At 43.0% G+C, this 25,509-nt stretch overlaps 1 protein-coding gene across 6 annotated transcripts in view; it reads left to right on the top strand.

Annotated features, from left to right (window-relative positions):
* Positions 1-24,779, top strand: part of SUFU (SUFU negative regulator of hedgehog signaling) — a 94,100-nt gene extending 69,321 nt beyond the window's left edge. For all 6 annotated transcript variants that reach the window (XM_077455305.1, XM_077455303.1, XM_077455302.1 and 3 more), the window contains 2 exons: positions 6,123-6,191; positions 16,586-24,779. In XM_077455305.1, the coding sequence (XP_077311431.1) occupies positions 6,123-6,191; positions 16,586-16,675 (159 nt within the window). In that variant the 3' untranslated portion in view covers positions 16,676-24,779. The remainder of the gene's footprint in view (positions 1-6,122; positions 6,192-16,585) is intronic.
* The last annotated feature ends 730 nt before the right edge of the window (positions 24,780-25,509 follow it).

The following is a 25,509-nucleotide window of genomic DNA, read 5'->3' as shown; positions in this document are numbered from 1 at the left end:
GGATGACTGGACGTCATAACAGCCTTGCTGCTGGAAACTTCCTGCTTATTTTGCTCCTTTTTTTTTATTTTTTTATTTTTTTTTACTAGGATTAACAGCAGCTGCAGCAAAAGTGGGCTATAGACTAAGGGATTTTATACATGCAGTTGACATGCATACATCTATGTGTCTGGAGTTTAGTTTTAAACACATTTATTATATTGATATATTGCAGCTTACTAATTCTTAGATGTGGTGGCTGCATTAGTTTCCTTATTTTTTTATTTTTTTTATTTTTTATGTTCTTTCCTTTATTTTCATTTGGTGATCTGGCCAGTAAGTCTTGTTTTCAAGACTTCAACAAAACAAACTCTGTTGCAGAGATGGGACAAACAATTTACCACCCACTTGGGTGCTTACAATAATCGGCTATTAGAAAAGGACTCTGCGCTTGAGGCTCCGTTCACACAGGGGGCGTCGCGAGGCGACACGACTTGCCGTGCCGCGACCTGACAAGTCGCCCCCGTTCTGTACTACGGAACCGTTCTAAGAGGAGCAACTCGAGTCGCTCCGACTTAGAAAAAAGGTTCCTGTACTACTTTTGGGCTTTACTTTTGTGACTTGCATTGACTTCTATACAGAAGTCATTTGCAAGTCGCCGCTGAGGTCGCGGCAGGTCGCGGCGAGGCAAGTCGTGTCGCCTCGCATCGCCCCCTGTGTGAACCGAGCCTTAGGAATAAAAAAGGTGTGCAGCCTCCCCTATTAGACCCCACTGGGGGGGCTAAGACGTTAATAGGTGAAATAAATGGGGACCACAACTTAATCCCTGACCAATAGGGGCCCTCTAAGAATCCAGTAATGGAGTATTCAGTGATAGATTGTGGCGTGATAAAGTATTACTACCATATATGTGCATAAATTATAAGGTGCAAAACAGCATCAGTAATAATAATAAGCAAAGTGTCCAAAACAACATATGTGTTTAATACGGAATGCCTGAAACAACATAAGTGATATACATACACATATAACTAATTACTCATGTGATTGACACCATGTATACCAACAAAAACTAACTAAAAATTCCAGTCCGTCAAGTGGTACAGAACAAGGGTTTTTATCTCTCCTCTCTCTCTCCCTCTCTCCCTCCCTCTCTCCCCCTCCCTCTATATATATCAAATTGGTGAAATATGAACCATCCAAAAGGGATGTATAATTTATACCAACCACAACAGTTAAAAATTAGTTGACACTGAAAACCATAATTGAGTCCAAAAAAACAGTTGTGTTGTAAAAAATGGTATAGCTACAAAATGACCAAGTGTTCAATAAAATAGGGTGACTCTTGTGCTTCCCCTCAAGGGTCCCCACTCACCAGCTCCTGTTACCCCTGCAGGGATGATAGGCATGTATCGATAACCGTAGGTGATCTCACTTGGCTTGTTTAGCAATGCACCGGTAGCCCCTCTCACTGGTTTCTCCAGCTACTCCAGCAAACCAAGATATCCACACCGATCTCCTCTTATGCACTTTCCCACTCGTAGTATCCAGGGAGATATTCTGAGTTTGCCCAGGGATGGGTCCTCATAAGAAAGTGATATGGCTCCCATAATGTAGTATTACCATAAAAATGTATTAAAAAAATTCTGAAAACAAAGACCTTCCCAACAAATGGGTAAGGTCCTAAAAACTTCTACACTAAAGCACATACAGCGTTTAGATGGGCCGGTTCGCGGCGTATGCTCCACCTGTTCCAGGCTCCCTCCTTGCGTACCGGAAATGACGTAAGTGCGTAGCTCCCTTCAGTTAGTGCCTCTAAATCTGCTAGTATATCTAACCCCCTCCCCCCCACACTGACAGTGCAGCTGTGCAAAGGGCACTCTGATACAGAAGATGTTGTTGACCAGATGACCGGGTGAGAGTAGAAATGAGAAAAAAAGCTGAAAAATAAAAACAAATGCATCCACCACAACTAATAATCGGGTAACCTGCAATATATTACTTTTATTGTTTTCTGTTTAATATCACTTTATGCTGTAAAGCATAGTTAACAGGTCTGTTTAAAAGAGAAACTGTCATCTTGCCAGCTCAGGGCAAAAAAAGTGCATCTCTGAAATGGCCCTCTCTTGCCTTTACTCCCTCGCAATTCTTCCTCTTCAGCAGCTGCCTCTGAAATCAGCGATGTCAATGACCCTGGAGAGCAGTAACATTACACCCCTGGTCATGTAACCACATACCATCCTAGCAATTGACTACTAGGCTTGTGCACTATCCCAGGGGGGCAGGTGCTCTTTCATATCCAGATGTCCTGGCTGTGGAGAGAAGGAGCTGCTGCAAGGGTGTAGCGCTAATAAAAATGTGTGCAGGTTAGTCAGGGGATGCCCTTTACAAAAGCCCCATCACTTGCATGGGCAGGGTGATGACCTCTCGATGTGTGCGAGATATATATATCTCCAGTGGAACCTTGGATTACGAGCATTATCCATTCCAGGAGAATGCATATAATCCAAAGCACTCATGTCAAAGTGAGCTTCCCCATTGAAGTCAATGGAAACGAAGATAATTTGTTCCACATTGACTTCTATTGTATGCAGTACCGCATGTGACCAGAGTTGGGGGGGGGGGGGGGGTTGCCCCGGGGAGACTCGGAAATACTCAGACTGCTCAGAGCCGCTCGGATGCACTTGGGAACGGATAGTTTCCGAATGGCTCAGAGTGTCACTGGCGACCCCACACCTCTGGCCAAATGCGGTTCTGCACACCGCAGAGGCTTGAATCCTGCTTGTTTTGCAAAACACTCGCAAACCGAGGTATAGGTGTGTGTGTGTGTGTGTGTGTGTGTGTGTGTGTATATATAATATATGAACTGCACAATTAATCGTCAAATTCGTTATCGCGATCTTGACTAAAGTGTTGAGAATTCTTTCTATGCAAATAATTCTCTACTCTTCTGAAGCCACAGCCCTTAAAAGAAAGGAAGATAAAAACTGGACAGTCTGCCAAGAATTAAAACATTCTTTATCAGTTGTACTTTAGTATAAACATTGTAACAATTTGTCAATGGAATAGACTGTGTAAGTGAAAAAAATCAAAATCAAGTGCCAAAAATCATGAGTCTAAATTTTGGGCAGAATCGTGTGTGTGTGTGTGTATATGTATGTGTATGTATGTATGTGTATATATATATATATATATATATATATATATATATATATATATATATATATATATATAATATTACACAGTTGTGCTCATGAGTTTACATACCCTGGCAGAATTTGATTTCTTGGCCATTTTTCAGAGAATATGAATAAGACAATAGCATTTTCTTTCACTCATGGTGGGTGTTTGGCTGAAGCCATTTATTATCAATCAACTTGGTTTACTCTTTTAAAATCATAATGGCAACAGAAACTAATCAAATGGCCCTGATCAAAAGTTTACATACCCTGGTGATTTTGGCCTGATAACATCCACACAAGTTGACACAAAGGGGTTTGAATGGCTATTAAAGGTAACCATCCTCACCTGTGATCTGTTTGCTTGTAATTAGTGTGTGTATAAAAGGTCAATGAGTATCTGGACTCCTGACAGACCTTTGCATCTTTCATCCAGTGCTGCCCTGACATTTCTGGATTCTAAGTAATAGGAAAAGCAAAAGAATTGTTAAAGGATCTGTGAGGAAAGGGTAGTTGAACTGTATAAAGCAGGAAAGGGATATAAAAAGATGTCCAAGGAATTGAGAATGCCAATCAGCAGTGTTCAAACTCTAATCAAGAAGTGGAAAATGAGGGGTTCTGTTGATACCAAACCACGGTCAGGTAGACCAACTAAAATTTCAGCCACAGCTGCCAGGAAAATTGTTCTGGATGCCAAGAATAACCCACAAATAACTTCAGGTTAAATAGAGGACTCTCTGAAAGCATGTGGTGTGGCTGTTTCAAGATGCTCAATAAGGATGCACTTTAAGAAAGATGAGCTGCATGGTGTCAAATTGCCAGAAGAAAGCCATTCCTACGCAAATGCCACAAAGTATCCATCTTATAATACGCCAAACAGCACAGAGACCAGATTCAATCCTTCTGGCACAAAATCATTTGGAGTGATGAGACAAAAATTGAGCTTTTTGACCACAACTGTAAACACTACATTTGGAGAGGATTCAACAAGGCCTATGATGAAAAGTACACCATGCCTACTGTGAAACACAGAGGTAGATCGCTGAGATTTGGCGGATGTGTGAGCTACAAAGGCAGAGGAAATTTGGTCCAATATGACAGTGATCCAAAACGCAAGACCAAGTGCTACACCAGAATAAAGTGAAGGTTCTGGAGTGGCCATCTGTCTCCTGACCTCAATATCACTGAGCCACTCTGGGGAGATCTCAAACATGCAGTTCATGTAAGACAGCCCAAGAATTTACAGGAACTGGAGTCTTTCGCCAAGAGGAATGGGCAGCTTTACCATCTGAGAAGATAAAGAGACTCATCCACAATTTTGGGAAGTTTCTGTTCTGATTATGATTTAAATTAGTAAACCCTGTTAATTGATAAAAAAAATGGCTTCAGCCAAACACTAACCATGAATGGAAAAAAGTTTTTGTGTTTTGAGTCATATTCTCTGAAAAATGGCCAAAAAATCATAAATTCTGCCAGGGTATGTAATCTTATGAGCACAACTGTATATATGAATACATGTTTAAGGGTAAATTTAGAGGTGCATCTAAATATCCCTTGCTTCTGAAGCCTGATTCATGTTCAGATTGTACTCTAGGGGCTACTGACAGGCGGTGAGGAAGCAATATGATGTTTTCTCACTGCCTATTTTAACCCCATTTTTTGCCACGGGCATTGCACACAGTTGCAGGGCATTTGCGGTGCTTCCCCCATTGACTTGAATGTGTAGTGCTTGGCGAGCTTGCCGCTCACTGCAAGTTGAGTCAAATTTGCAGCCATGTGAAACATCGCACCTGCGGCATGTTTCAGCAGACCCCTGTCTGCTGCCAATTGCTGGGCAATAAAAACATGGGTCAACCACACAATTTTGCAAGCCTAAACGAGACCTAAGGATTGTTACCCCAACATTTCATATTCCTAATATGTGCCTGTTCCATGTATTTGTGTAAAATTATACTGTTTTCTTTGTATTGCTGCCTTTGTGTGAAATACCTGGTGTTCTTGCTTTCCTGACTGACCATGCTAGGCATGAGAGCACATCTGTCTCAGTGTAACTAGTTTTCTGGCTGTGCTGGGGGAACAGCCTGCCTGTCCTTCAGTAATCATACTTGTCCTGGCAACCTCCCCGCACAGCCATTCACTGGGAAGAGCACCCCTAGCTCTCAAAGACCCTTATACAGAGAACAGAAGTAATGTGATCACAAGAACGGTATTTATAATTTTTGTGTGTATATGTATACATATTAGGGATGCACAGATACCTGTTTTTTAAGAGTACCGATATTTGTACTTAAGTACTCGCCGATACCAATTATCGATACTGTGCAGTGTGATTTGAGCCCATACGAAGTTAGTGGGCTATATTCGAACTGCAAAGAATCTTCAAGAATGCGGTGGGATTCCTGTCCGAATCAATCACATGAGGTTTCCTGCATCGCTCCTGTGTGAACCCAGGCTGAAGTCACTATGGTATTGGAGCATTTGCACAAGTACTCATGCAAATACTTCGTATCGGCACCAGTATCAGTATGTGTCCAATCTAATACATATACACGCGTGTTTTGATTTCCATTTCTGTTTTAAATTGAATGGGTTAGTTTACAAGGTAAGGGTTTACATGTACTTTAGGAACTAGCTAGTAGTCATAAAATGAGATCCTGCAGCACTTAAAGGCAAATTTAGAAGAAGTAAGACGATATTTTGTATTTATATATCGCATGGTATTTTGTATGTTCCTTGTTACTGAAGGCTACAGTATGGCCTTGCATGTTTGTTTGAACACTAAAAACCTTAGTGATGTATCAACTGAACAATTGTATAAGTGGTGTAGTCCAGGAAAACTATGACGAACTAGGGGTTTTGTATAGATAGGTTTACATCCTCGCTTGCTGTTGAAAGTCAGATCAAATAGTTGCCAATTACATAGAAACCTGAGAATAAAAGGCTGAAACTGTTTTATCTCTTCAGATTTTGTTGACAGAGGAGCTGGTGGAAAGGATGCTGGAAGACTTAGAAGATTTAAGCTCTCCAGAGGAAGTAAGCTCTCATTTGTATAAGTGAGGGGGAGGAAAGGCTTCTTTAAACCGCCAGCCTTTCTGCAGTCACTGCAGCCGGAGGCCTTTTCTTCAAACATGGGAACTTGCTGGAGTGTGCCATTTTCTCCTGTTCAGTAACAGGGTCACGCATTCATAATTATTCATTTATTAACCCATGTTAAAGACTCAGTAAGCCTGCAAGCTGAATACATAACAAAGTAATAATATCTCTGTAAGGTTTGATGCCTGGTATGTAATAGAGCCTCATTTGCTCTATTAAAGAAATTATAACCGAAAAATGATGTTCCTGCTAAGGGTATTAATAACATTGCTGATCTGTGATGAATTGAATTACAGATCGCTCTAAGGATTCTTACTAGAGTGTCAAAGGCATCCACTCCCGTCTGAGAACACTCGTATTTATCTGTCCTGAGGATGGTGGGGATTTAGAACACAATGCAGAATAGATGCATTATGCAACAAGAGGGAACAAATATACTCACAATTGCTATGTTTCCCTCTAGTGGTCAGAAATTGCACTGCGTTTGTTAAATTCATGTAGCAGGTTGAAGATGAGCACCCTGAAAAAACTGAATTAAGGCCCTACTCACATTGGCATTAAAAGTAGGAGTTTGAGGCGTGTTATTTGTAACTCAAACTCCTAGTAAAGCGGTCTTCAATTGATTATATGGACGGTACGTACTGTTCTGTTCACATTATCAAAACGTGAAGCAATGTGCGTCACTTTCCTGCGCTTAAAAAATTACGTTTTGTGTGGAATTGGAGGGCATTGAAGCATCTCGACTCTTTCCATTCAAGTCTATGGGTATCGCACAATAAACGCGCCAGCACACAATAAAATAGGCATCTGGGGTGCACATAAAGCATTTCGGAAACGTTTTCCACGTACATCAAATGCGCTTCAAACTTGATGGACAACTCGCATTCATGCTATAGACGCATTTGTTTAACGTTAGTATTTTGAGCTAGTGTGAATAAAAAAAGGATTGCAAACATGTTGATCCATTCATTGCAAATGTCTTTACAAACATATGCACCGTGTTTTAAAGTGGTTGCAAAGGCTGAAGGTTTTATACCTTTGTGCATTCAATGTGCAGGAGAGCCTGGGACTCCCTCTCATCATTTAGCTGCAACAGCAGAGGGAGCCATTGGTTCCCACTGCTATTAATAACAGCCAGTGAGCCATTGAGGATAAAGAAGGGGGTGGGGTTGAGCTGCGGCTCTGTCTCTTATGGACACCCACACAGTAGGGCTCAATAGTGAGCACGCACCAGTGCCCTCATAGCAAGTGGCTTGCTATTGGGGGCACTGGTCGAGGTGGAGGAGCCAAGAGCATCAGCAGGGAAACCAAGAAGTGTATTGGGGCTGCTCTGTGCAAAACCCCTGCACAGAGCAGGTAAGTATAAAAGGTTTGTTGTTCAGCTTCAGCCTAAAAACCTTTTAACACCACTTTAAGAGAGAATAAATAACATTGGAAAATACTTGCATAACATACACTCTGATCCTATGTTTGTAAACCTCTCCAGTATAAATAGTTTTCAGGAATAAAACACAACATTGATAGGGTGTAATAAATGCAACACTGTCTGTGTTGTTTTTTATCCCAAGTAACTGTTCTATTAGTTTCTTATGCTGCCAGTTTGCATGTCCCCCTGCTAACCCCCACCTTCCTTCCCACTTACCCATAACTGCTGTGTTGAAATGTCCCAAGGGGTGCCAAATGATTCCTGTTGCACACAAAAGCGTTGGCATGGAGATAATTGATTATGATCATAGGTGCTAAAACTCTTGCATTCATTTATGAAAGCGTCTGAAGGAAGACATCTCTCTGCGCTTCCCCAAAGCAGCCCATCGCATAATTGCTTTTGTTCTCTTATACTGTAAGAGGGCGAATGCGGATGTTTGAATGCTGGTTGTCCATGTCTGAGTTATAAATTGTCATAGACCTTTTACTGACCACCGGATCTAACTATAAGAGTGGCCACTGTGTTTACAATAAATTCATTTTCTTCCTCGTCTATCGAGGAACACATATTCAGACACAGTCTGGTTGTACTGCCACCTTCAGGAAGATTGGACACTGCAACTTCCTCTACCCAGGCAGTTAGAATCCTTCCTCAAATCTTAGTTGTGTTCTGCCCTCTATCTTGTGTTGGCAGTGACCTTCACATACAGCCCCGCCCTCTTCTCCAGGAAACTTTGATAGACAGATCACCCGTCCCAGGATGGGATTTGTGATCTGTCTATCAAAGTGCCCGGATGAAGAGGCGGCTCTCCTCTCTTCCCCTGCACAGGTTGGTTGCAATGGGGAGGACACTGGGGACACTGGCTGGCTGCACCTGACAGGCACTGGTGAGACTGCATTGATCTCTTGTACCATGTCCCCAGTCTCTGACCATCTCCGGTGCCATGTCCCCAGTCTCTGACCATCTCCGGTGCCATGTCCCCAGTCTCTGACCATCTCCGGTGCCATGTCCCCAGTCTCTGACCATCTCCGGTGCCATGTCCCCAGTCTCTGACCATCTCCGGTGCCATGTCCCCAGTCTCTGACCATCTCCTGTGCCATGTCCCCAGTCTCTGACCATCTCCTGTGCCATGTCCCCAGTCTCTGACCATCTCCTGTGCCATGTCCCCAGTCTCTGACCATCTCCTGTGCCATGCCCCCAGTCTCTGACCATCTCCTGTGCCATGCCCCCAGTCTCTGACCATCTCCTGTGCCATGCGCCCAGTCTCTGACCATCTCCTGTGCCATGCGCCCAGTCATATAACAAACAAGCTGCAAGCTCGCCCACATCACTTCCGGTGCCTCATGTTCCCACATGTGTTCGTCGTTGTCACCTGACTTCATCATGGGATCTGTACTGCAATTCACTCTAGAAATACTCTTCGTAAATTTGCAGATGATACTATGATTGATTGGGACGAAGTTCAGAATCTGGTTGGGTGATTGACAAATAATCTGACCTAAAATATTGAGAAACCCTTTAAATTGATTTTGCGAAGTGCAGAGGGGATTTGCCTCCATTGTATATATGAGAATTAATCTGAAACGATCACTCTATTCCTAAAGCTAATAAAAATACTATAACCACTCTCTCCAATATAATCAAATTGTCTTATAGTCCATGCAAACGTGTAACATTTTTATTATAGGGGATTTTTATAGTGCCAACAGTTTGCGCAGAGCTTTACAACATGAGGGCAGACAGTACAGTTAGAATACAATGCAATACAAGAGGAATCCGAGGTCCCTGCTCATAGAGCCTACATTCTAGGAGGGAGCTCAAGTGATATGACAGGTAATAGCTGTGGAGGAGAAGGTGATGGAGAAAAAAAAAGTACAGTTGTTGGGTAAATGCAGGATAGGCTTCTCTGAAGAGAAGGGTTTTTAGGGATCATCTAAAAGCAAACTGAGTAGGAGATAATCAGACAGATTGGGGTAGGGAGTTCCATTGGATGGGTGAGGCTCAGGAAAATTCCTGGAGGCAAGCATGGGAGAAGGTGACTAGGGAGCTAGAGAGCAGGAGGTCTTGGGAGAAATGAAAAGAGCGATTAAGTTGGTGTTTTGAGACTAGGTTAGAGATGTTTCTGGGAGCTGAGTTGTGGATGGCTTTGTAAGTTGTTAGTATTTTGAATAATTTGTTGAGAGTGCGGGAGTTATTGAGGGGATTGACACAGTGGAGTAGCAGACACCCAGTGGTTGATGAGGTGGATTGAGCCTGGCAGCAGCATTCATAACAGACTACCCCCCTTTCAGTCTATGTAAAGATAAGCCAATGAGAAGGGCGTTGCAGTAGTCAAGACAGGAGATGAATAGGAAGTGAATTAGGAGCTTAGTATTGTCTGTTAGAAAAGGACGTATTTTGGACATTTTGCAGGGGTTGAGGCAGGAAGATTTGGAAAGTGATTGGATGTTGGGCTGAACAGATCAGTTCAGAGTCCGGGTTTACACTTAGAACCTTGGCATGCGGGGATGGGCTGTTGTGCCATCAATCTTGACAGATCAGGAGAAGGGGCACGTAGCGGAGGGAAAATTGTGAGCTTGGTTAGGACTCAATCGGACAGATTGAGTTTGGCGAAGTGGTGTGACATCCAGACCGATAGGTCTGTTGATAGATTAGTGATATGTGAGGAGACCGAAGGAGTGAGTTAAGGGGTAGAGAGATAAATTTAGGTGTCGGTGTAGAGATGGTGTTGGAAACCATGGGATGCTATCGGCTGACCCCGGGAGGAGATGTAGATGAATAATAGGAGAGGTCCAAGAACAAAACCTTGGGGACCCCTACAGAGAAAGGAAAAGGAGAACAGGTAGAATTGTAACGGTAAAGGTGTGGTTGGATAAGTGGGGCAGAACCAGCAAACTACAGTCACAGGGACCAAAGACATGGAGTTTTTTTTTTTTTTTTAACCAGTTGCCGACCGCCGCACGACGATGTACGTCGACAGCATGGCACGGGCAGGCATATTGGCGTACATGTACGTCCCTGCCTTCCCGCGGGTCGGGGGCCCGATCGGGCCCCCGCCCGGTGCCTGCGGCGGTCGGTTTTAGTCCGGGAGCGATCCGGGACGAGGGGGCGGCCATTCATTCATGGCCACCCCCTCGCGATCGCTCCCGACGAATAGAAATCCCCCGTGACATCACTTCCTCTCCTGTAATGTAAACACAGGAGAGGAAGTGATGTATTCTCTCCTCCGTGTCGGTATTTTTCGTTCCGACACGGAGGAGAGCGGATCGGTGAGTTGCACCAACACTCTACACACACAGTAGAACATGCCAGGCACACTCACACCCCCCCTTTACCCCCCAATTACCCCTGCCCCCCAGTCACAGTGACACCAATGTCAATTTTTTTTTTTATTTTATTTTTTTTTTTTTTTTTGCATTGGTGTCATTTGTGACTGTAATAACTGTTAGGGCAGTTAGGGTTAGCCCCCTTTAGTTCTAATGTACCCCCCTAACCCCCCCAATAAAGGTTTAACCCCGTGATCACCCCCCGTCGCCAGTGTCACTAAGGCTGGGTTCACATTGCAGCGGTTTATGAGAACGAATGTGATTTGCACCGCACTGCAGTGCAAATCACATCCGATCTCTGTGCGATTCGAGTTCAGCCATTCGCCGCACCCGCCGCAAATTCGCACGGGACCCTTTTTTTGGCCCGCAGCAGAATCGGATCGCATGGGTGTTCACACCATGCGATCCGAGTTTGCAGATCGCACTGCGATATGCGAACTGATCTGGGGGTGTCAGTAACATTTCACTGACACTCCCAGCAGTTCGCATAGGGCAGTGTGAACTGCCGCCGGGAGGCATGCGATGCGGGAACCCGCCGCGGATTCGTGGCGTTTCCGCATCGCTCCAGTGTGAACCCAGCCTAATAAGCGATCATTTTTCTGATCGCCGTATTAGTGTCCCAGGTGACGCTAGTTAGGCAGGTAGGTATTTAGGTTCGCCGCAGCTTTTTATAGCGCCAGGGACCCCCATATACTACCGCATAAAGCCCCCTGATTGCCCCCTAGTTAACCCTTTCACCAGTGATCACCATATAACTGTTACAGGTGACGCTGGTTGGTTAGTTATTTTTTTATAGTTTCAGGGCACCCGCCATTTATTACCTAATAAAGGTTTAACCCCCTGATCACCCGGCGGGTGTCATTTGTGACTAATAACTGTTAGGGCAGTTAGGGTTAGCCCCCTTTAGTTCTAAGGTACCCCCTAACCCCCACAATAAAGGTTTAACCCCGTGATCACCCCCCGTCGCCAGTGTCACTAAGGCTGGGTTCACATTGCAGCGGTTTATGAGAACGGATGTGATTCGCACCGCACTGCAGTGCTAATCACATCCGATCTCTGTGCGATTCGAGTTCAGCTATACAGATAGTATGGCTGAATTCGTGTCGCACCCGCCGCAAACTCGCACGGGACCCTTTTTTTGGTCCGCAGCAGAATCGGATCGCATGGGTGTTCACACCATGCGATCCAAGTTTGCAGATCGCACTGCGATATGCGAACTGATCTGGGGGTGTCATTAACATTTCACTGACACTCCCAGCAGTTCGCATAGGGCAGTGTGAACTGCCGCCGGGAGGCATGCGATGCGGGAACCCGCCGCGCATTCGTGGCGTTCCCGCATCGCTCCAGTGTGAACCCAGCCTAATAAGCGATCGTTTTTCTGATCACTGTATTAGTGTCACAGGTGACGCTAGTTAGGCAGGTAGGTATTTAGGTTCGCCGCAGCTTTTTATAGCGCCAGGGACCCCCATATACTACCGCATAAAGCCCCCTGATTGCCCCCTAGTTAACCCTTTCACCAGTGATCACCATATAACTGTTACAGGTGACGCTGGTTGGTTAGTTATTTTTTTATAGTTTCAGGGCACCCGCCATTTATTACCTAGTCTCACTAGTGTACCCCTAAATTTAGGGGTGTCTACTTTCCAAAATGGGGTCATTTGGGGGGGGTTTGTGCCATCTTGGCATTTTATGGCCTTCAAAACTGTAACGCCCTTAGAAAGCCTGAAGGCGGTGCTTGGTTTTCGGGGGCCCCGTACGCGGCTAGGCTCCCAAAAAGTCCCACATATGTGGTATCCCCGTACTCAGGAGAAGCAGCAGAATTTATTTTGGGGTGTTATTTCACATATGCCCATGGCATGCGTGAGCAATATATCATTTAGTGACAACTTTGTGAAAAAAAAAAAAAAAAAAAAGTTTGTAATTTTCCCGCAACTTGTGGCAAAATATAAAATATTCCATGGACTCAACATGCCTCTCAGCAAATAGCTTGGGGTGTCTACTTTCTAAAATGGGGTCATTTGTGGGGGTTTTGTGCCATCTTGGCATTTTATGGCCTTCAAAACTGTAATAGGTAGTGAGAAGTGAACTCAAAAATTTACGCCCTTAGAAAGCCTGAAGGCGGTGCTTGGTTTTCGGGGCCCCGTACGCGACTAGGCTCCCAAAAAGTCCCACATATGTGGTATCCCCGTACTCAGGAGAAGCAGCAGAATTTATTTTGGGGTGTCATTTCACATATGCCCATGGCATGCATGAGCAATATATCATTTAGTGACAACTTTGTGAAAAAAAAAAAAAATTTTTTTTTTTTTGTCATTATTCAATCGCTTGAGGCAAAAAAATAAAATATTCAATGGGCTCAACATGCCTCTTATCAATTTCCTTAGGGGGTCTACTTTCCAAAATGGGGTCATTTGGTTTGTACTGCCCTGCCAATTTAGCACCTCAAGAAATGAGATAGGCAGTCGTAAACTAAAAGCTGCGTAAATTCCAGAAAACGTACCTTAGTTTGTAGATGTGACAACTTTTGCGCAAACCAATAAATATACAATTATTGACTTTTTTTTTACCAAAGACATGTGGCTGAATACATTTTGGCCTAAATGTATGACTAAAATTTAGTTTATTGGATTTTTCTAATAACAAAAAGTAGAAAATATCATTTTTTTTCAAAATTTGCGGTCTTTTTACGTTTATATCGCAAAAAATAAAAATCGCAGAGGCAATCAAATACCATCAAAAGAAAGCTCTATTTGTGGGAAGAAAAGGTCGCAAATTTTGTTTGGGTACAACATTGCATGACCGCGCAATTACCAGTTAAAGCAGCGCAGTGCCAAAGTGTAAAAAGACCTCTGGTCATTTACCAGCAAAATGGTCCGGTCTGAAAGTGGTTAAGGAGGGGTGGCCAACCATATCAAAGGCAGCAGAAAGGTGTAGGAGTACAGAATAGTGTCCATTGGTTTTGGCTCTTAGTAGATCGTTTGAGGGTGGATACTGTGGCGTGTTGAGGGCGAAATCCAGACTGAAGGGGATCAAGAAGGTTGTTCATAGCGCAGTCAATGTTCAGTTGGCTGTAAACCAAATGTTCAAGAAGTTTGGATAAAAAGGGGAGCAAGGCGATGGGGCGTAGGTTAAGGTTGGGGTCCAGTGAGGGTTTTTTAAATATGGGGGTGGTTATTGCATGTTTTAGATAATTGGAGAATTTGCCAGAAGAGAGGTAAAGATTAAAGATGTGAGTTAGAGAGTGTAGACTAAAGCCAGAGGGTGAACGTAGCAATTGTAAAGAAACAGGGCCCAGAGGGCAGGTGGCTAGCTGGAGGTTAGAAAGAAGTTTAGTAACCTTGACTCTAGTGATGGGGTTGAATGAGGGAAGTAATGATTGTACCTGTGGACATGGAGTCTGCTGCAGACACTGTAGCCGCTGACTTTTAATAAGGTAAGGACACTTACCTGTCCAGGGAGCCCACGATGACACCCACCCCCCCCCCCCCCCCCGGCCTATCTGTCCATCTGCTCGGGTGCAGGCGCCGCCACTTTAACTAAAGGAAACTGGCAGTGGAGCCTGCAGGCTCAACTGCCAGTTTCCTACTGCATATGCACGAGTTGCATATCACTTTCTGAATGCACCGGTGGCTGTTTCTTCAAAGCACATTCACTAGCGTCTGCATGTATAGTAAATCTCCTAAATGGTGCAAGTTTAGGAGATATTTGCAGTACCTGCAGGCAAGCCTTATTATAGACTTACCTGTAGGTACAATTAAGAAGGAAGACTTTACTTTCTCTTTTAAGAACAGGTCATAATTTTAGGTTTGACACCAGCAAGAAAAATAAATATTGCCATTTGGACATACCAGAATAATAGACAGAGAGCAGCTTGCAGTATTTCAATTACGGGTAGAATGGCAGCAGCAGAGTGGCATACCTGTGGAGGGACAAATACATTTTCAGAAGCATTAGATGAGTGCAGTCGGAAGTGCTCCCAGCAGCAAATGTGCCCCCCACCCCTGCAAATGTTATAACTCCCACAACCTATAAATCCTCCTTCAAATCTTATATCTTTCTGTGACCCCAATATGAATAAATTCTCAACCGATATTCGGACTCTTATGTATCAGTGAGGCAAATCATGCTTGATGCAAATCTTTCCTGTCTTCAGATATCTCCCTCCTTGCCGAAAATCCCCAGATATTCCCCTGTTCTTATGGTACTCTCACCATCTTATGCATAAACCAAAGATTGCACATCCATGGTGTCATATTAACCAGTGTCATGCAAAAAATAATTATGCCTGGATTACTTAAACACAGTGCTCCCATAATACTGCTACGTGTGCTTGTGCAAATCCTCTCCACAATCAACACCATACTGGAACTGCATGCAGATGATTTCTCCAGAATCTGTGACGTGGTTCTCTTAGGGTCAACTTGTGCCAAACATTCCCAGGATCCTTCCGATTATTTATGACAGGGGGAAAAAACACCGCTCATGGTGTAGTGGGATTAAAAATCACTGTTTTAAGATTCCCTTGAAAATGTCACCTGACAGAACATGTCAAGGAAGTGGTTTCAGACGCTTGGGTAGAAAATGGAAGCCAGTTATCTTTCAGCTTTGTTTTCCAATCGTATTCCGTTTTTTTTTTTTTTTTCATCTTCTGGACTTTTCTAAGTGCTTATTTTTATTAAACAGTGTGTTTTAATCCTACTGCTCTTTGAGCTTTGTGTTGGCTAGTTTATTCCTATTCGGTTTGCCAGTGTGCATTCCTCCTGTAGGTAGAAGTATAACCCAACTGCATCTGGACTTGTGTCCCTCAATGGATTCCAAACCATTTCAAAGCTAAAGTTTGGTTAAAAAAAAACAAAAAAAATCCTACAGTCACATCACTTAGATGTAATGGAGTATGTCCCACATTGTGCAGGCAGCTGGATACCGAAGAAATCCTTACTTCACCGATTCCTGTCCTAGTGTCTGTGATCTTCAAACTCTGCAATAGTTAACAGCACTTACATAAGTCACAAAGCTGGTAATCGGTGCAGTGCAGAAGTTCAGAGACAGGAAGGGGACAGGCATCACTGTAGTGAAGATTTCTTTAGGAACCAGTTGCCTGCAAAACATGGTTATTTATGTGAAACGGATTGTCAAGGACAGTGTTTTTATGAATATAAATGTGTGCATCCAGCACAGTAAAGGTACACATCAGGGTTGCCAACCTCCTGCAGCATCTTTTACTGACAGAACATGGGAAACTTACTGACAACCTGAAAAATGACAACTGTTATTAAAAACTAAGATCATGGATACTTAAACATTGAAACACTGACAATACACATAAGTAAATAACCTGGTTTACACTTGAAGTCAACACAGCACAACCAATTCTCAGCCCCTGGGATTTATGGACAATCACTGATTTTTACTAACTTGGTAAATTTACTGACTGTTGGCAGCCCTGGTACACATTACACTATGGATAATAGGGCACGTGTTCTGTAGTGACACTTAAGCATCATCAACTTTTTAAGATATTTTTTTTTCTCCTCTCCTTTTTAAAATGGTAGCTGACTGCTTTTAATGTTCCCATTTCTCAGATGAAATTGCCAAAGGAGTATAGCTGGCCAGAGAAGAAGCTAAAGATTTCCATTCTTCCAGATGTCGTATTTGATAATCCACTACCATGAGGAAAAGGGCAAGACCAGCCACGACGCAGAAAGATGATGAACTCTGCCGCTTTCAGCACCGTTTATGGCTGTAAACCAAAGGAAAGCAGTTACTGCACAATCATCACTAGAAGAGACCGATAACACAACACTTGTGATATTTCAGCATCGGGACTGTATATCCTTAGCGACTTGCTGAATTGATAGAACCCTGTTCTATTTCAATACACAATTCTGTCAGTTAATGGCTTTCTCTGTGCTCCTAAATGACATCCGTGTGATGGTAGCCCTCACTTAACAAGTTAGTATTTAGCTAATGCTATATTTGCCGAGTACATTGATTCTTGTACGACACTGGAACCTGCAAGTGGTCACAATGCTGGCTACAGGATTGTTCCATCGACTGACTTTCCACAATCGCAGTGTTACTTTTCAGTAGTTGAATATTGATTCTGTGTGAGCCAGATAATATATACAATAACTGATGTGTGGGGAATTTTATCAGTATTCTGATTTTTATTGTGATTTAATTATATATTTAATACACAGATCTTCTCTAGTACATAGATCACTTTTCTTTCCCAACACTTTTTTAATTGGTCTTGATTCTTAAGTAGAGTATCAGATAAAAGTATTATGCAGTATTTTGCAGACTGATCCATGAGGGATTTGCCGCATAAAAGCCCGGAATACTTTATCTGTAAATGGGACCTGCAATGGACCTCCGTGTAGTGCTGAGCCATTGGAATGTCCTATTTGCCTCTTAAACCATTAAGTTCCAGTGCCTAATCGAGCAAGTCTGTGTAGCTGGGTGAAGTTGCTTGTTAATCTTTCACTCGTCGACTCGCATCAGGAAACCTTGAAGTCTGAATCGCACATTCAGGTTTTCCTTTAGTGCCTACAGTTAGATGCTCAGATTCTATAAGATCTGTTTTGATTTCATACTGTCAAGTTCCAGAGTGCTGCTATAAATGTATTGATGCACAAAGCCCCTATTTTACTTTATTTTATTTTATTTCGGGCAAAGACCAGGAAGCTATAGTTGGGATCTTGGTTAAATGAAGACCTAGTTACTCAGTTACTGCCCTTTGTGGATGAGCCTGATGGCTTCATTTCTGAATAAACATACCAGATCATTATGTGCCAGGTAACCTGAGCAGGAGGACATTGCCCCTAACAACCCAGTATCTTATTTTATACAGCCTGTAACTATAAATGGACAGAAGGGAGATTCTTGTAAAGCAAGTACTGGTCTTTCTACAAATGCTAAGGATGGTCATACACTATATAGTCTGACTGTACAATCGCCTTTAGATTTAAGTCCCGTATATACGAGCGAAATATTGGGAGACATTGGCCAGTTAAAAAAAAAAACACCTGCCAAAATTCAGCCAATGTGTACGGCACCCTGTCTGTTAGAAGCCAGACAAGCATGGTGGAAAAACAGCAGCAGACTGACCCCAGAACAACGCTCTCAGCCAATGGTGGAAAGACCCCCCCCCCCCCCATCAGAACACAGAAGCTCAGTGTGGGGGGGGGGGTTAAGATTACTATACTAACGTCGGATAGTTAGTACAGCGGCTCCGACTAGAGCGGACGCTTCTTTCATGGGATTGAAAGAAAAAAAAAGACTGTGTGTACCCGGATTTACCAAACATACAAACCTAAGCAATAAATTTGTACCTAGGCAGGCCACCCCTTGTACTACATAGTTGATGGTAGAGCTAAAGGAAATTGTACAATCAGATTGTATAGTGTAAATCCGGCCTTAAGCTGGCCATATATTTATACAATTATCTTATTCAATTTAGGTTTGATTTAGGTAAATCTAAAGAAAAATTGTACACCTTTATATTGGACACATAATGATGGTGTTAATCTGGAACCCCAGCCAAAATATTTCCTCTATTTTTAGTCTAGAATGGGAACTCTCCTGTGAGACCTATTTTGTTATCTGTGTTCATGTTAGGAAGGAATCTCCTCATTTCTTGTCAGAGGGACTTGAATTTGAGAAATTCCTTTAATGTATGAAAAGACAGCAACAGTTTTCTTCTGTGGAGTGAAGAAGGGATAGGAATGTATAACTACTGTCTGTGTCCCTGATGGGCAGTTTAACTTCAATTCCTGTCCCAGTGATTGTGTTGTCACCACCAGGAAATCTCCCCCCTGAGGGGACAGAAAAGAAAAAATCGTACACGCAACATTTTTTCTCTTCTCTAGAGTATTTAAACCACAATCTGGCTAGGGTTATGTTTTGGGAGTACTTTAAGAACACTCCAACCATATAGGTGTGTATTTGTTGGCTAATGCCCCGTACACATGGTCGGAATTTCGGCCAGCAAAAGACAGATGAGAGCTTTTCATCAGAAAATGTGACTGTGTGTATGCTCCATTGGAATTTAGATGTCCGATTTTCCGCCAGCAAACAAAATTGATAGCATGTTCTCAATTTTCCAGACGGAAAAACTTTTGGAAATTCCGATTGTGTGTATGCAATTCCGACAAGCAAAAACTCACGCATGCTCAGATTCAACTACGAGATGGAAGCTATTGGCTACTGGGTGGCTATTGAACTTCCTATTTCTAGTCACCGCGTTCTTGACGGTTGGAATTTGGTGTGTATGCAAGACGGCTTGAGCGAAATCCCGTCGGGAAAACCATCAGAGCTTTTTCCGACGAGAATTCCAATCGTGTGTATGCAGCATTGCTTGCCACCATTTTTTCTTTTTTTTTTCTTTAAAAAGCGTTCTAAAACAGCTGCTGTACTGTGTGTAGGTGATGGCTAGACGTAGACCATATACAATGTTTTGCTAGTGTACCTTTTGGTGGTATCCTTCTACTGCCCACTGTGTACAGAGTAATATATTACACACATGGATTGTTATGCCTCTGGTTTTGTGATTGTCAAGGACTTCAAATCCCACAACTAAAGTTTTCAATCATGCACTAAAAAAAAAAAAAAAAAAAAAAAAAAAGCAGAGGAATGTCAGACTGTTAAATAGTAATGGATTAACTCCCAAGTATTACATGGCTCATTTTTTTTATGTGCCATGGGATGCAATACAGTTGGGGGAGGGGGCATAAAAATGCAATCAGAGGTAAAGTGATCTTCATGGCTGTGTATGAGCCTTCAAATAGTCCCTAGGCACTAAGCTCCCCTTATGTAGCTGCTGGTTTTGAGGGATTTTTGTGTTAATTGGTGGTACATAGTTTAGTTTGTAAACGCTCAAGACCAAGGCTCTCCCTTCTCTCCTGTCTTTCATTGTATCTTACGTGTACTGTCTCCTTTATTTTGTTGGCAGTATATTCCTCTTTAACCACTTCCCACCCGGCCAATGCACATATACGGCCGGGTGGGAGCTGTCTACTTCTGATGGGATGTTCAGGAACGTCCATCAGAAGGAGCTGGATCGCGCGCGCAGCAGCGCGATCCTGATGCGCCCTTGTCACCCAGACACGGCGCATCTCAGATCGGCAGGAGGGCTCTGTGATTGGCCCTCCTGATCACATGACGGCCGTGTCCAATCACGGCCGTCATGTGATGTAAACAAACAGCCGGTTGCTAGGCAATCGGCTCCTCCTCTCCTCACACAGAAGTCATCGCTGAGGAGAGGAGAGCAGATCGCAGCAGCCGGCTGATGATCAGTGAGTATGAGCTGTTTTTTACAGCTTTTTACTCACTGATCACCAGTCTAGTGTAAACACACAACACACCACACAGTATAAACACAATGTCCCCACATATGTCCCCAAATAATAAATACACATGTCCCTAATAATAAAAACATGTCTCCCACATATGTCCCACTAAAATCTCATGTCCCAATGATTATCTGCACACATATGTACGTGATCACCTGCACACATATGTACATGATCATTTGCGTACATATGTCCGTGATCACACAAACCAATTATTATACACTTAACGTAATTTTTTTTACCAAAAACATGAAGCAGAATACATTTTGGCTTAAATTTATGACAAAATTTGATTTTATTGGATTTCTTTTAAAATAGAAAAAAGAAAATATTGTTTTTCCAAATTTCCGCTTTTTTTGCGCTTATCGCAAAAAATGGAGTCGTGAATAAATAACACCAAAATAAAGCTCTATTTGTGCGAACAAAATTATAAAAATTTCATTTGGGTACAGTGTAGCATGACCGCGCAATTGTCACTGAAAGCGCTAGAGCGATGAAAGCTGAAAATTGGGCTGGGAAGGAAGGGGGCGAAAGTGCCCTGTATTGTAGTGGTTAATAATTTATTGTCCTGATGGTGAGTATCAGCAGGGACCCTCCACATCCCACGTTCAGTACACGGTTTTCAGCAGTTTTCCATCACTGTCCATCAACCTAATAAGTAACTAGACTAAACATTTCTGTGGTGGGGTCGGAACCTCTATAGAAAATAAGTAAAAATCTTACCCAGTGATAACTCAGGCAGATAAAAACCTGAGCAGGTCTTATGCTGGCCATACACCTATAGATTATCTGCAGATTTTCTATGGTTAGATGGAAAAAGTGCACCAGATTTCTCCATGTTCGCTAAACTGTGTGGATGGATTAATCTCCCACTTTTTCCATATAACCATAGAAAATCTGCAGATAATCTATAGGTATATGGCCAGCTTAAGCCTTCTCTGTCTAAAGCAGTGATTTTGGATAGAGTTTTACTTTAATTTCGATCATTTGTTGGCAGTCACTGTTAAGGGAAAGAAAAGTCTGATAAATATAGCTTGCTCTTAGAAGTCTGCAAAAAAGGTTTTCAGGCTATCCGTAACTGTGACATGTACTTTTTAACTGGGAGTTTGCTAACTGTGAACGAGAAACCAGTCCCTGGCTGGGTTTCCATGTTATGGCTTCCCCAGTGAACAGAAATATGAGTACTGTATGCTGTCCTCTACTGGGTATTGGGCAGAAATACAGAAATAATTATGGGGTTTAAAATAAAAACAGACTGCAGCATCTATGTGACACTACAATTGGCCCACGCCAGCTCTAAGGCCGATCAGTCAGCTCCCAGCTTGCTTGCAGCAGAGAACAGTGACCCGACTCTGCTCCCCTACCACTCGCTGGAGAGACACACAGGTCTGGCACAGCTGGCTCCAATTCCTAGCCATGTGGTGAAAGGAGGAATTTGCTGTCAATAAGGCAGCCAGGTGGATCTTGACAATATTGTTGGGATACTTCCCAAATGTGGTGAGGCTCTGCCCCATCAGCTGTTAGTAAATACGCTCCTGTGACCAAAAAGAGAAGTAAAGCCAAAAAAAGGTTTGTCTATACTTCTTTATTTAGATCGCAAGTGTAATGGCCGCCTTTGCTAATTTTCTACATTTTGCTTTGAGCTGTCATTGAAGTGCTTGATAAAGGATAATGTAAGGATTATGAATAAGTAATGTGTAAATACTAATTCACTGAAAATGTTTGTTGCTGACATATTTGGACTATACGCGAGACTGATGGGAACATTGTATTACTGCATCGCCCGTGCTGACTAGTGGACAGTTACTGCCCTGAAAGTCACCTTTGCACCATAAACAGTTTATTTATTGGAGGAGAAGGTCTACATTGACCCGATCTACACAGTGTTCCAGATGCTGAGCACATTCATATAAATATTTGAATATTATTGATGGCTATTTTGCATAAATTATGAGGGGTTACTGCAGGGAATCTATGGGTTAAACGATAGGGACAGAAATTCTATTTTTTACATAAGCCCTCTAGCAACATTTGCATAAAGTTAAACTCTTAAAGCTGTAATAAATCCAAAACCAAAAATGTAATAAGTTGCAGCTTAACCAAACAATAGATGTTGTGGCTGCATTCGTTTTCTTTTTTAGTCTTTCTCCTCTTGTTTTTCTGATCCAGCCAGTAACATACCTCCTGCATTAGGGTGCCTACACTCTGGGTAAAGGAGCACAACCACACATTTGAATGCCACCGTTGTCAGTCTAGGGGGGAGGAGGATTAAATGTACTAGCAGATTTAAGTACACTAAACAAATTTTAGCAAACACTTTTTAAAGTGGAAGTAAACCTCAGTCCTTTACTTGTACCTATAGGTAAGCCTATAATAATTCTTAGCTACAGGTACTGTAAATATCTCGTAAACATGCACCATTTAGGAGATATTTACTATATATGCAGCCAATGATGTCATAGGCGCATGCGCTTTGAAGGAATGGCCACCTGGGCCATGCCTCCTGAATTATGTGCTGTAAATGACGGCTCCCCTGCGCATGCACGGTAATGACTTCATCGCGGCTTTGGGCAGCCACAGCTGGAGACCTTGGAAGGAAGACTGTTGAAGATGGAAGTGCCCTCCAGCGGGGATATCGTATTGCTGGAATGCTTAATTTTAAGGCAAGTTTCACATAATGTGCTAGTACTAGCACATTATGGCTTTACCTTGCAGGTCTGAAAAAAAAAAAAAAAGCACCCAGTTTACAACCGCTTTAAACATTTATAGCAACAGTTACGTTCCTTCTGGGATAAAGATTTTACATGCTGATCATTGTAAGCACCCCTGTCAGTGTTTTTCAGCCCTTTAAAGCAGAGTTCCAGCCTCAAAAATTACTGTAGCTGCTGACTTTTAATAAGGACACTTACCTGTCCAGGGAGCCCGCGGTGTCGGACCCCCTGAGGCCGATCCATCCATTGGCTTGGGTGCAGGCTCTACTATTGTAACTAAGGGAAACTGGCAGTGGAGCCTTCAGGCTTCAAAGCTGGTTTCCTACTGTGCATGCGCGAGTCGTGCATCGCTTTGTGAATGGCCACCTCGTCGGGGGGGAGAAGCAGGAAATTATGTATTTTGCGGCGGTCGGACTAAGAGGGAAGTACATTTAGTACTTCATAAAAGGTAGGAAAGCAGGAAAAAAAATTATATATAACCTCCAAAAATGAGGCATAGTCTTTAGTTTAAAGGGGTTGTAAAAATTTTTATTTTTTTAAAATAACAAACATGTTATACTTACCTCCACTGTGCAGCTCGTTTTGCACAGAGTGGCCCCGAACCTGCTCTTCTGGGGTCCCTCGGCGGCTGTCTCGGCTTCCTCCCGCAGGTGCTTCTCATGTTAATGCGAGCTCCCTCGCATTGGTGAGAAGCACTGCGGGCGCGCTCCCGTGATACAGCCGGCGGCTATAGCCGCTCGCTGTATCACAAGGCCCCGCCCCCCGGCTCACTGCGTCATTGGATGTGATTGACAGCAGCGCGAGCCAATGGCTGCGCTGCTTTCAATCCATCCACTCCAGCCAATCAGCGGCCAGGCTGAGCGGCGAAGAGGACGGCGGGGGCGAGCGCGGGATTTTCGAGGGGTCAGGTAAGTAAAACGGGGGGACTGGGGGCGCCGGCAGTGTGAGATGTTTTTTCACCTTAATGCATAGAATGCATTAAGGTGAAAAAACATTTACCTTTACAACCCCTTTAAGACCACCTTGTAAAAGTGGGTGGAACTCCGCTTTCAATTACAACATCTGAGGGACAGTGTTTTTTGTTTGAAAACAGACCTTCCTAGCAGGATCACCAGGTGAAAAGAAACAAACCTCAAAAAGAAAACAAATTCAGCCATAACATCTAACAATTGGTAAGCTGCAATATGTTTGCTTTTGGGTTTAATACCAATTTAGCGATGTAAGGTAATAAGGTAGTGTGATGTGCAGCATTATGTAGCCCACAACAACCAATCCAAAACCTTTCACTGTTCTGACTACAGAAAACTCAAATCTGATTGGTTGCTGGGGGAACTACACTTTGCACATTAGTAATTTGCTTTGCAGCACCTTGCTAAATAACGCCGAAAGTCTTATAATCTTTAACTGCACACACATATAGTCTGACTATGCATACGTATGGTGTTCAGTAAACTCTGTTTTATATACAATAGTAGAAAATGGACATAATGTAAAGATCTCTGAATCTTTTAGCATATCTAATTTTGTAACTTATAACTTTTTTGGTTTGCTTTTTATTTTTGTATTTTTGTTTACTGTAGTCTTGTATTGTACATTCTCACTGGTTTAGATTGCAGGTAGACGAGCTTGTGAATTACTTGTTTGTAATTTGCAAACCACTAAATCTCTCCTTGTCTTTATCTAAATGCATTAAAATGTATTTGTACAAAAGAGCTGCAGTGCTTTCTGCTTCTTATTACTGCTGTTGAGGTTTGTTTGGATGATCTGTGCCTGGCAACGCCGTACCCTGCCAGTTTTTTTTTTTAAAGTAATTCTGCAGCTAAAAAAAGCCACCCTGTAAGGCATCTTTCACACTGGGGCAAGGGTGGCGTTGGCGGTAAAGTACCTCTATTTTTAGCACCGCTTTACGGTCATATTTGTGGGGGTATTTGGCTAGCGGGGGTTAAAAGCCCCCCGCTAACGGATGAAAAAGGGTTAAAACCACCCGCATAGCTGCTCTGCTCCATTGATTTCAATGGGCAGGAGCAATGTATAACACAGCTCCAAAGATGCTGTTAGCAGGACTTTTTTTAGCGTCCTGTCAGCACATCAGGGGCTTTCACACTGGAGACACAGGAGCGGCTCTTTCAGGGCGCTTTGCAGGTGCTATTTTTAGCGCTGTAGCGCCTGCAAAGCACCCCAGTGTGAAAGGGGTCTAAGTGGACTTGTAATGTTAAACGTCAGTGTAGCCCTGTGAGGGAATATTGGAGGCCCCAGCTTCAGGACTACTAAGGACAACTCTTCTCCTTAGTAGTCCTGAAGCTGGGGCCTCCAATATTAAGAAGAGTTGTCCTTAGTAGTCCTGAAGCTGGGGCCTCCAATATTAAGAAGAGTTGTCCTTAGTAGTCCTGAAGCTGGGGCCTCCAATATTAAGAAGAGTTGTCCTTAGTAGTCCTGAAGCTG

Source organism: Lithobates pipiens, unplaced genomic scaffold, assembly GCF_037356315.1.
Source record: "Lithobates pipiens isolate NorthernLeopardFrog02 unplaced genomic scaffold, aLitPip1_a1.2 Scaffold_25, whole genome shotgun sequence".
Lineage (NCBI taxonomy): Eukaryota > Metazoa > Chordata > Amphibia > Anura > Ranidae > Lithobates > Lithobates pipiens.
This window is presented reverse-complemented; position numbering and strand designations above follow the sequence as displayed.